At 44.7% G+C, this 12,735-nt stretch overlaps 1 protein-coding gene across 1 annotated transcript in view; it reads right to left on the bottom strand.

Annotated features, from left to right (window-relative positions):
* LOC133970717 (extracellular serine/threonine protein kinase FAM20C-like) overlaps positions 1-2,179 on the bottom strand; it is a 6,716-nt gene extending 4,537 nt beyond the window's left edge. The window contains exons 1-3 of the mRNA XM_062407746.1: positions 2,058-2,179; positions 759-1,301; positions 191-369 (exon numbers count right to left, since the gene is read on the bottom strand). Of these exons, the coding sequence (XP_062263730.1) occupies positions 191-369; positions 759-1,297 (718 nt within the window). The 5' untranslated portion in view covers positions 1,298-1,301; positions 2,058-2,179. The remainder of the gene's footprint in view (positions 1-190; positions 370-758; positions 1,302-2,057) is intronic.
* Between the last annotated feature and the right edge of the window lie 10,556 nt (positions 2,180-12,735).

The following is a 12,735-nucleotide window of genomic DNA, read 5'->3' as shown; positions in this document are numbered from 1 at the left end:
CAGTATATTGTTTCATTACCAACCACTGTGCCGGTGAGATGTAATTCTACTTGGCTGGAGATTCAAGTCATATTGAAGGAACCAAAAGATAAAAAGAGTTAATTATCCTTCCTGTTACTCTCCCAGGCCATGTTCTGTCTTCTCTCTGTCCTCTCACCCGTTTCCCCCTGCCCTCCCCTCGTTTGCTCACCAGCGCCGAGGATACGTTGCGTTGCCAAATAGTGAGTCACTTGGGCCAGGTTGGGATCCTTCCTGTTGTACAGCTCCCAGCGAGAGATGCCCAGGTGGAACCGAAGCCAGGGAGGGTGAGTCTCTGCTTCGCTCGTCCAAGTGACTCTGTCGAAGCCTTCCTCCTGACTGGCACTCTGCCTTCAGGAGAGGAGGGGGAGGTTGTAAACTGCAGGGTCGGGTGTAAAGCATTTATTAAAATTACATTTACTTCTCTGTTATTTAAATGATCAGAATCCATAGCTGTGTGAATATTTCACTGAAGCTCAATCTTGCACTTCATGTTTTTGAATCCTTCTGCCTGCAGAGGATTGGAGAGTAGAGAGGCATCACTTGCCATTCAGCCCAATATTGTTTTTACCTTTGCCTGCAAACAAAAGGAACACATTCAAAATCTAACTTTTGAATATCTTAGAGTTTTATGTTCTTAAGAAATTATCAAGGTCAAGATCTCATATATGGCTACAGATATTCAACGACAATGCAGGACAGTGGATGTGTCCATTATTTGATGAATCATTTTCACTCACCACTGACTGTCACTGTGGAGCTCATCTTCCTGCTCTTCTTCCTCACTTCCTACTCCCCCTGCATCTTCTGTTGTCTTCACCCTTAGTAGCCAATCATCTTGGTGCGGCTCTGGTCGTGGCAGGTTGTACAGCGGGTGATTGAAAAGGGCCTCCAGTGCAGAATGACCCTTCACCTTTGGAATCACTTTCCCTGCTCCAATCAGGTCCTTATCCCGCTCAGCGACTGAGTCTGTCCCTTTCTGGTCTGAAGTGTTGTTCAGTTTGTGCCCCTCGTCATTCCGGGAGCTCGTTGGCAGTTTATGTGAGGAGGAGGAGGAGGAGGAGGATGAGGAGGAGGAGGAGGGTGAGGAGACAGACTGATGCTCCCGGGTGTCAGTTCTTGGATTGAACGAAGAGGAGGATGAAGAAGAGCTGGGAAGGACGCAGGCTGTCTGGAGGACGGAGAGACAGAAGAATGCCAGAAGGAGATGGAGAGTGAGGGACAAACACGCCAGAGCGAGATAGATGGAGCGAGTGGGTCGGGCCAGGTTCCGTCCCATCGTGCTGCGGGGAAAAGAGAAGCCACAACAGGGACGGCCATTTTAAATCCAAACAATCTGCTGGTGGATAGAAATGAAACCGAAGTGGTGCACAACCAACATGACCAAGTACAGAGCTGTGCTAGCATGGTTTAAAAAAGCTTCAGTGAGAGTTCAGTAGCAACATCAGAAAAGGAAGTCTTAATAAAAACAAATACTGAGTGTGATTTATGACCCATTTGGAAAAAGCCATTTAGTTCCTCTCAGCATCACCAGCTGCTGTCGGTGCGTAAACATTGTATGAGTGGAGCCACATCATCAGGATGTAGTTTAACACCTGCTCTGGTTTGCTCTGTTTCAACCCGACTGGGACTTGATGGGATATTCAGGAGCACGAGTGCAATCATTGTAAATCACCAACGCTGCAGCCAAACTACACAAGTTCTATCGCTATATCAAGAATGTGTATGAGTCTATGTCAAACACACACATTTATTTAAAGAGAGATCGCAAACGCGGCCCAGTAGTGAGAAGATAATGAGTGAATCTCCAGTTTTGGGTGAACTATCCCTTTAAGGTGTCCGACAGGTGGACAGACGGAGACAGGCCTCCACACATGAATTCTCAGCGGTGCATTACTGCAGCAACACACTGTCAGATAATCATTTACATCAAATTGAGAAAGAAAAAAGAAGCTCGCTGAGAAAGATCAATACATTATTGAACAGCTCTCTGCTCCTTTATTCCCTGTGTGCAGCCGCAGGTCGGAGGAGTTACTTACATCTCTTTCCCTTCGAGACCTGGCGTTCTTCCCCCTCTCTGCTCAGCTCCTCTTCCTCCGTTCACGGGACACACTCAGAGCTCCCCTCTCTTCTTTGTCGTCCGGCTCCAGGACGATTTGTGTGTTTGTTTGTTATCAATCAGTGCAAACAGAAGTTAGAGGGCCGGCATGTTGCAGTGACCCAGGTCTGCGTGACCCACAGTTAAAAAGAAGGGAATCCAAATGTGTTCTACTGCCAAGTGACCTTTCAGTCTGGATCAATGTGGCGTGGGGTTATAGTGCTGATCCTGTACAGAGGATGATGCGTTACACATGACTGTTGACCTTCTTCTGAACAAGAAGTGATATCAAATGCAGTGTTTACATGAGTTGCTAATAAAATATGACATTACATTACATTGTGATTAGGACACATTCTTACCTCTGTACATGATGTGAGTTTGTCCACGATGATGTTTGACATTATTCAGGTTAGGAAAAGCTGTTTCAAGGCATAATCATGTTAATATCAGAGTATCACTGTCTATGTAAACAAATACTGACTCACAATAAAAATCGTAATAGTCTAAATTGTAAGTTTAACTTCTCTGAAATAAAATAAAAGAAGGTGTATACATTAATAAATAGTTCCAATCTATTAGATTATTCAATAATGAACAGTGAATCATTTAGCATTTTAGGAAACGCACCTACCGGTTTCATACTGGGAAATAGACGGGAAGATTGACACCACACATGAGGCTACCTCCTGCTAGTTAGCTTAGCTTAGCATAAACACGCAAAACAGCTTGAAGTTAACAAAACCTGCTACGAGAAGATGGTAGCTTACTTAGGAGCCAGTAATATGATTGATGTTTAATTAACACATAAATATGCGTTTTGCAGGGGTGATTTTCAGAAGTCTTTTTGTAAAACAAAATCATTGGCGAGTTAAAAATGCCGTCACTTGATCTAGTTTCCTTCAGACGTGGACCTGCTGTTCCTTCCTGTTTCTTGTCTTCACGCCGAAACCAACCAGTTCCTCACGGCAGCTTTTATATTCACCGCTCTGAGTGTCAGTCCTCTCACCTTCAGTTATTCCTTCTCCCGTGTGCAGAGCTCTTTTATTATTCTCTCCATCTCTCTCTCTCTCCTCTACTTGTTGTGGTCCCTCCCCTGTGTCTCATTCTGGAGACAAAATAATGTCTTCCCCTGGTTTCCAGACGATGTGGCTTGATATGCTTTTTGTTCCGTTCGGGAATTCACGGTGGTTTTTATATTTTTATGAACTCTCCTGAAAATAAAAGAGATGTCAGAAACGATGAGCGGCATCTTCTGTTCTGAAGAGTTTGATACCGGCGGCACATTAAGGTGCACAGAGAGAAATGAATTGATATTCCAAAGGAATCCAGATTAAATCAAATATTCATCTCTTTAATAAAGTCTCTTTTTTACTCTGGACCTGTCTTCTCCTCCTGCTCCCTCTCCCCCCCACCCCCCCCCCCCCTTTATTTTTTACCATAAACCATCCCTTATATTCCCTGCTATGACTAAGTCCCTATCTCTGACTCTCAGTGTTTTCTATCCTCCGAGGGCTGAAAACCATTCTCATGCATATACTGTTAATTAGACACTACACCGTACGTTTCTGTTAATTAGCTAAGTTTGCTCTGAGAGAGAATATATTATGCATGTTGCAGCAGGTCCCAGTAGAATAGGCTGATGATTTCCAAACCTGCAGGAATATGCTGCGGTATGGAAATGTGAGCGTTTCATTACATGTAAACAACTGTTAACTGTCACAAATGAGATCACAATGAGGGAGTGTAGACACACACACACACACACACACACAAACACAGACACACACACACCAGAGCCAGTGGGTAAACAGAGGACTTGTTAGGTTATGCAGACAAATTATTATTATTTTACTCATCACATGACAATCCCAGCTGATATTGGGGCGAGAGGCTACATAAAGAAAGACCCCTGATCGAAGTGGGATTCAAACCAAGGACCTTATTGCTGTGCAGCATCCATGCTAGCAACTGTTCCACTGCGCCATCACAAGAAAAATAAAATAAATGGAATATAAATAACGAATAAGGAGTCACAAAAGGAATTAAAATCCTTATTGTGTGGAACAACTTTCATAGAAATCTCCAGTATGAGTCACTGGATCATACAAATAGTTGATAAGATAAGATAAGATAAGATAAGATAAGCTGCCCAGACAGGAAACTCTAGTCTATAATAACTAGTTACGTTGTTTATTAGCCTTTTTTTTTTACCTATTCCCCAAACTTATTGGCTCCCACTGCAGACATAAAAGTTTAACGTGTCTCACAGTTACATCGTGACATTTTTAATAAAGGCTAAATGGTTTCTCACGACAGCTGGTGCTGCAGATTTTACCAGAGATGAACCCAAAAAGCAGCTAATAGAGCATTTATCTGCAACTATTTTCAGCCCTGGATAAATATGCATTAGCGATCAGTTGAGGCATCAGGATGGTGTGCGGTGCCGTCTGTAAACAAACAGTGTTGAAGGAACGAGGTGAAATAATCTTGTGTTGTTTTTGTGTGACGTGTCGCTTCCTGCTGCTCTCCTCAGACGATGGTGTGCATGTAGAGACAACAGTTGCTGTGTTGTTGTTATAGTGTTTCGCACAGAATAAATCTTCAAGGGGGCAGCGACCCTCACCTCATTCTTCATTATTACACAACTCACAACACAGAGGTGGCGGCAGAATGGCGTGTCAGGGCAGAGCGGCTACACCGGGTCTGAACACGCAGGACGTACTTTCACACAAGACGTAATCAGAGTTCAGCGTGTGACACAGAATCACTAACTGCCGTGTGGTGTGATGTAACGTGATATGTTATGGATCCCTCGTGATTCCTCATCCGAGGTCACCTCAGGTTCAGCCTCTTGACAACAGGCATCAAAAGGAAAAGATCCTGTGGCAGATCAGTGATCCTCCAATCAGCTGCAGCCGCTCCGTCCTTGCTGATGATCTATTTGCAGGATGTCAGGAGATCAAGTATAAAAGTAGGTTTTAAATATCTGTAGCTCTCTTCTTTTCTTTTTTTACCCTTTCTACCAACAAAGCTCACTCAAACACTCCCATTCAAAGAGTGAGAAACATCCCTCACAGCTTTGAAGCCTCGTTTCGCTCGCGGCACTCGCGGCTTCATGCAGGTTGCTTGGAAACAACCCAGAGTTTGGCAGCTAATTGGAGCGTGTGTGTTTTATCCAGTGGCCGGGCGGACGCCTCTCTGTTGTGCAAACTCAGGATAATGAGACAAAGTGGGTTCAGCATCACATCTGGCACATTAGAGGGTGAACGGGCAGCAGAGGGTCTTTTGGATCCTGGCGAGGGGCTGACCCATGAAAGCCTCTCAGTCCTGGTGTGTGTGTGTACTTGGTGTGTTTGTGTACTTGCTGTTGATGCTCTATAGCAGCTGAATGCATTTGAACATCAGCCTCCACGTGTACTCGTGTGGGTAAAAACTGCTTGGAGTTGCCTGATGAGCACCCTGGAGTTTTCTCCTCTCTCCTTTAGGTGTGTGCGAGTGAGGAATACAAAGAGAGACAAGTGTTTAATCAAGTGTCGGCCGAGGTTTGAAGTGTGAGCGGCGCTGCAGCTCTCTGTGGTTCTCACTCTCTCTCTCTTTGTTTGAGCCATAGCATGTTTGCAGGTGTGTGAAATGCAAAAAGGCTGTTTCATCATGTGTTGCTCGGTGTTTGATGGAGTTGCTTCTTCGTCTTTGACTCCCTCTCTCTCCCTTCGACTTTCACCTCTTCTCTCTTTTCTTCCCGCTCCCTCCCCCTGTCCCTCTCTCCCTCTTCTTCTCTCTTTCGCTCTTTCTCTCTATGTGAGCTCAGAGGCCTTGAAGTCTTTGAAAGCGTTGACTCCTGTGGCTTCGGCTTCGAATGCTGCCGCTGCTGCACTCCCACTACACGGCCATGAATATTTCAACGGGTGGGACGGGAGGGTCGAAAAGATGTGGGAGACGAAAGGGAGAGAGCGGGCAGGGGGGAGGGGTGAAGGGATGGATGGAGCATAACAGGTGAGAGCAAGCGACCCAAATGAAGACGAAGAGGGGACAGATGCAAATGGATAACAGAAGGAAACAAGATGGAAAACATGCGGAGAAAGGGAGGGAGGGGAGGAGAGGAACGATAGATGTTGGATGGGCGAGAGACCTCGAGGAGGGAACTCGTGTGGAATACCAAGTAGAGGGAGAGCTACAATGGGTTTGATACACATACACACATTCAAACACACACACACACACACAGAGGCAGAGTATAATGCAACAACAAACAACATGTATAAGCAAAGTGGAAAATCCTATTAAAGCCCTCTGGATTCCAGCCGTCTCGTATTCCCAGATGATTCATTCTAATCTCACCATCTACATTTCTCCCCTCCATTCATCTTTCATAACCTTTCGTGTGTCTCTCCCATTTTCCTCCCCTTCTCCCCCCCTTCTTATTGTCTCCCACTCCTCATCCATTTTCAAGGTGACAGCTTGTGGCATTATCTAATCCTGCATCTCCACATGAGATGATCTGTCATCGGCTCTTGCTGTATATGTTGATCTGTGTTGTATATGAATGCGCACGAGGAGACATTAGGAAGGATGGAGGGATGGAGAGAGAAGACGGGGAAGAAAGAAAGGAAAGACGAAAGGGAGGGCAAGGCATTGAGGTAGATTTATCAAACAGAGCCCACCCCTGGCATGAATTACATGAAGACTATTCAACAACTTGATGTTTTTCAAGATTCAAGATCGACTTAAACATAATTTTTTGTTTTCATAAAGCACTTCACTGACACTGATGACTAATCCATTAAAAATAGAACATTAAATTGACTTATTTTAACTCTCGCTGGGAGTCTGCTCCAGGAGTTTCTTTTGGATTCTTTGGAAGATCTTTTCCTTTCCCAAAGTCAACCACAGTATCTTTTTTTTCCATTGTTATTATCTACTTGGTTTTATGTCTTTATGTGAAGGGACAAACGGGAGACGTGGGGATGAGGTTTCAGCCGGGATTCAAACCAGAGACTCGCTGCTCAGGGAGTGTGCAACCCATCTATCATGCTGTGCTACCTATTTAGCTATGGGGTCGTTCACAGGTGCTTTTCAGTGTAGACATTCTGGTCCTTTGTCTATAACAGTTAACATGTAAACATCCCCTGCTCAACCGAGCCTGCAGGAGTTTCATCTGTTTTCTGATTCATGTCAAAATGGACTCAACGCCCTGCACTGTTCCTGAAGAGGCCTGTAGGTGTCAGAGCAGCATCGTTACCACTGAAGAGGTCAGAGGTCATCACAATGGAGGAATATGTTTGCCTGTAAGTGAAAAGCTTCCAGCAGCATAGTTCAGTCAGTGTGAGGATACTGTCCATGGACTGCATGTAAAGATGGAGGACCCCTCTCCAGAAATGAAGCCAAAGATACAAAGGAGATGGAGCCACGGAGGAGAGGTCCTTCCTTCTGATGCCCATGTGAGTCCGTCTCAGTTGTGTGTACAAAAAAAAAAAAACACACAGGTAAAGTGAGTGAGTTGGAAGATGGCAGCGCGGGACCAGGAGCTCATGACTCACAGAGCTGCACCAGGGTAGCTGCTGATGCTCGCTCATGATTTCTAATTAATAAGTCTCATCAGCGATTGTGGAGAATCCATTACTCATCAAGACGAGGGCTGAGAAAGAGAGGGCGAGAGGGAGGGAGAGAGAGAGAGAGAGAGACAGACAGACAGAGAGAGAGACAGACAGACAGAGAGAGAGGAGAGAGTGGAAATAAGGTTGTCAAAAATAAAATCAAGACTTGAGACATGAGTAGGTGTGTGTTTGTGTGTGTGTGTGTGTGTATGTGTGTGTGTGTGTGTGTGTGTGTGTGTGTGTGTCTGTGTTTGTGTCTTTCTACCAGGCAGAACATCAATTTCCTGCAGATGGCATGAAGGGGCCTCAGAGAACACAGACGTGCGCTCGCTCAGACAATATTTGGAGGACACAAAACACGGAGACAGATACATTTTTAAATGTCTATTCTTGAAACCTTGAAATTCAACAAGAAGGTTGAAAAGTTTCTGTGTCTGGAAAAACATTTATATTTCAGCAAGGGGCACGTGGTACATTTACTAAAAGAAAAACAGCAAAGAGAAGAGGTTTTAGATGATTTGTCACATTTTAATATTTTAACAAGAGGAGATGATGAACTGAATATAACAGCTAAAGTCTGTAGTTTGAATTTCCCTTTTGCTCCTGTGTGTTCTCTGTAAGTGTGGATACCTCTCACTGTTGTGTTGACACTCCCCCCCCCCCTCCTCACACTCCTGTCACTCCCCCTCTCATCCTCTGACACTCATTCGTCTTCGTGCAAGAAGGTCTAGTGGAAAAGATGTCATGTGATGATATAAAACTCTTCTTGCCTGAAAACAACTGAACCAAAGCCGTCCCTGATTAAACCACATGCTTAAAAAATGATCATGCATCTGCTCACGACCTCGCATAGGAAGGAGTGAGAGACAAAAGGTTGAGAGAGAAGGATGTTATGTAAGGAGAGAGAGCGTGAGAGAGAGAGAGCGTGAGAGAGAGATAGAGAGAGAGAGACATATATGGCTGTTTTGTGTTTTCGATTAACAGTTTTTTAAACACAAACAAACGCACACGCAAAATGTACAAAACATACAAATAATTAAAAAATACAAAGCAAAAAGAAAACACAGACACAGACACGTGCCCTGGATCCTGAGGAACTGTTTTCTCTGCTCAGAGCAGTCGACCTCTCTATTGTCCAGAAACCCACACATGAAAAGAAGTGGGAGTGGAGCAGCTTCCATCGAGTGACACCTTGTTCTTTTTGCTGCTATATTAAACCATCAGTGCAGTTTGGAAATAGTACCTGATCAATCTGGATCCCATAAGATCTGTGTTTAAATTTAAAATGCACAGTTGTGTGTTTGTACACTGATAATAAAAACATTGATATCAGGATCCCTGAGATTACGTGTTTAATCACTGTCTCAATCAATAATACGCATTGTTATTCAGGTGCATTAGAGAAGATCCATAAAACAATCAACTGCAGAAAAACGTCTGGAGGAAAGTTTTCTCCAAAGAGCAACAAAATACTGAGATGAATCTGAAGAGACGCTCAATAAGAAGAACCTGGTGATTATTGGATTAAAGAATTAAGAGATGAAACAAACACACGCAGATTTATTTATGATAAGCTCACTCAGGGTGGGGGTGTAGTCAACGCAACTGAGTGTGTTTGTATTTTATGCACAGGAACACAAACCCAGCAACTTTGGCTTCGTTGTGTGAGTTACACAAGGCCACCTACATGTGTGTGAATGAGTGCTGCATCGGTGGAGCCGAGCAGGGAGAGGGAAGCGAGGGAGGAATACGAGATGTAGAGAGGGCGACCAAGACGGAGGAAGAGCAAAGCCTGTTCCTGTCCAGATGGAGCCTCAGTGGGCAATTTGGACCGTGTGTGTGTGTGTGTGTGTGTGTGTGTGTCGTAATGATTCTGGTACTCTGCCATGTGGAGGCTGAGTAGGTGGATCACCACGAAGGGAAAGTGATGAATCGGTTTATTGTGAATAGGGATAACCCTTAAATCTTTTAGAAACTCAGACCTTGCACATGGTCAGGATTTACCATAATTACATATAGCAGTTTCCCATCTACACAGTGGTTTCCATTAGACTTCTTACTGCTGCTGCTTCACATTCACAAAAGACGATGGGATTCGAGAGCTTCTGCAGCTGCTGGTGTCAAAGTGCTCGGCCCCTGAAGTTCTGCTTTAAATCTGTGAATCCTGAGCAAGAGGAAGAAGTTCACAGTCGCAAATCTCTACTGGAAGAGCGTGAAAAATACATCACACTAAAGTGAAAATGTATTACTTAATTTCCGGTGGGAAAGTTCAATCAATATTTACTGCGTCTGTAAATAAATCGTTTCTCCCCCTGAAGTCATATCCCAGCAGAGCGCCACACACACACACACACACACCTCACACACACAAACACACACAAACACACACACCACACACACACACACACACAGCTGACGGGTAAAAAAGCATCTTCTCTGTTGCATATCTGCTTGATCATTAAAACAAATATTTATTTATCTTTTCAATCTGAAAAACCTCTCAATAAAAGAGGCAGCACTGTTTGACTCTGATTCCCTGTGAAGCTGGACAGTCACAGACAACCAGGACATAGACTGATTCATCTTTTTGAGTTTGTGATGTCCCACAGTTCTTCTGCTGTGTTTGTTGGACCATCCATTCCAAGGATTACGGGATTACAATGTGTTCCTAGATGGAACATTATGGATTAGATAGGGCTGTGTAATCCAACAGGGAATATCCGCCTCTGCCCGTAGATGATAAGTATTGAATGCTAAATATGGCAGGCCCGGGTGATCATAGAGGTTTTTACAGGAACTGGAAGGTCACAGGTTAAATCCCTGCCACAGCCAGCGTGTCCATTACTGTCAGATGGTCCTGAGTCGTGTTTCCTTCACACGCCCGATGCAGCAGGCTGCCACTGCACTGTAGCTTTTTACGATTCGTGGAGAAAAGCAAAGTTACAAGTCCCTAAGTGTGATGTACAAAAAATAAATTAACACCCAACGCTCCAGAAGCTGTTACATACAGACTGTGAGACAGGCGACAAACTGTGGTCTGACACTGAAGAGCACCAGGACACCCTGTTTGTCAGAACAAAGAGACACACGAGTAGGGATTTAAAAGCAAATCCATTTATCACTGCTTCTCCGCCTCGAGAAATAAGTCACATCAACATAATTTTTTTGATTTTCTCTCAGGTCCTTGTTCACATGATGGTGATGAAATGACGAACCATCCGGTGACTGACAGGGAAAAGAGGTAATGTCCCAGCAATGAGGGGTAAAGGACGATACAGCACCAATATCTGTAATCTCCAATTAGCGTGAGTCAATCTGTTCCAACTATTCCAGTGGATGAGACACAACTCAGCAGCGTTCGTTCACGCAATCCTCTCTCTTACTAACGGACTTACAACTTAAGTCCATCAGCGGCTCTCCTGCTCGTGCCAGACACTCGCAGTCAGCTGGTCGGTGTCACACAACTCAGAAGTAGACTGAGTCAAAGTCCTGTTAACCCCGTTAGTGTGTGTGTGTGAGAAACTGCTAACAGGCTGATTATAACCTGAGTTAAACAGGCCTGAGCCCCGTGCTGGGCAGAGATGTTCCCAGACCAACACCAGCCTCCGACACCGATTAAAACCTCATCTGTGAAATCTATGTATCGATCAAATACTCTGTCTGTAAAGTATTTAACCACCTCTTCTTCTTCACTGCTCCAAAACAGCAGATAGTGCAGCATTAACCAAGAGCTGTAGATTGTGGTTATTGATGTGCATTCCTGTATTTATTTATTCTTTCAGTTATGACGGTTAAACTAGGTAATAAATAAGTTTTCATTCTCTGTACTGGCTGAAGGACCGGATGAGAGAAGCGACATGAGGGATGGAGGGATTCAGTGAAGAGCAGGTGGCAGAGAGAGAGAGGGAGGCAGAGAGTGGGATGCAGGGTCTGCCACTGAGAGGAGGAGAGGAGGAGTGAGATGAAGAGGAGGGTGAGAACGACACAGACGGGGGAGTGAGAAACAGACAAGTCTATTTTAATACAGGCAAAGTGGAGACATGGAGATTACACGCTGATGCCGATGCAACATAAAACCTGCAGTATTTGAAAGATGACACTGCTGAGAGATATTTGACTTATGATGGGATTTCATGAACTGCTCTTTATTCCTCTGCTCCAAGCAACCGGCACAGGCAACAGTGGAGTCTTTCCTTTTCCAGAAGAACGTTCCTGCTCCACAGTCCATGCAGGGATCCTCTCCCTCCACCAAGAGGCTGCTCAGCTCGGCTCTGCTCCCGTTCTGCCATCAGCCACCACTCAGTTAGCTCCCATTGCAGATTGGGAAATACCTGACACCTGGGCTGGAGGAGGAGTCGTGAGCTCTGCCTTCCCCTGTGGCAAAGAACTGATGCACCCTGAGCCTGATGAAACTCAAACCAAATAATTAAAACATGCAAATTTGAAATGTGGCACAGCAAACAGGTCAGATTCAGTAGCAGGAGCGGATCATTCTCGCTGCAGGTCTCATGACACCCGGGTTCCACCACCATGTTCCTGCCACATCGCTGAGAAACCACATGATTGTGTTCACTGCACATTGGCATCAACACACGTGGTACACAGTGTAGTAAGACTTTCACTGAACCTGACGTCCTGAACTCTCTGTGCCTCTGAAACGTGTGCATCAGAGATACAAGCTGTTCTCCATCATCTGGACGAGCAGCTGAGTCACAACACATGACTCACCGGATCTTTAAGAAGCTTCATTCACTCGTAACTCATTCTGTTTTCATGCAGCTGCAGCAGCAGAGGGAGGAGGCTCTCTGGGCTCCTCTCCTTGAAGTGTCTCCTTTTAATCTGCTCCTAACGTGAATGAACAGACGCCTCTGACAACCAGTGATTCTTTGTTTCTCTCTCTCTTTTTCTTTTTTTAATCCTGGAAAGCTCTTCACTTGGTTTGTGAAGCGATCGGCTCAAGATCACTGAGAAAACAACCACGTTCTGTACGTCTAAAAATTAAGACTTTATTAAAGATTTGAG

This window comes from Platichthys flesus, chromosome 16, assembly GCF_949316205.1.
Source record: "Platichthys flesus chromosome 16, fPlaFle2.1, whole genome shotgun sequence".
Taxonomy (NCBI): domain Eukaryota; kingdom Metazoa; phylum Chordata; class Actinopteri; order Pleuronectiformes; family Pleuronectidae; genus Platichthys; species Platichthys flesus.
The sequence above is the reverse complement of the archived record's forward strand: the minus strand, read 5'-3'. Positions and strand labels throughout refer to the sequence as shown.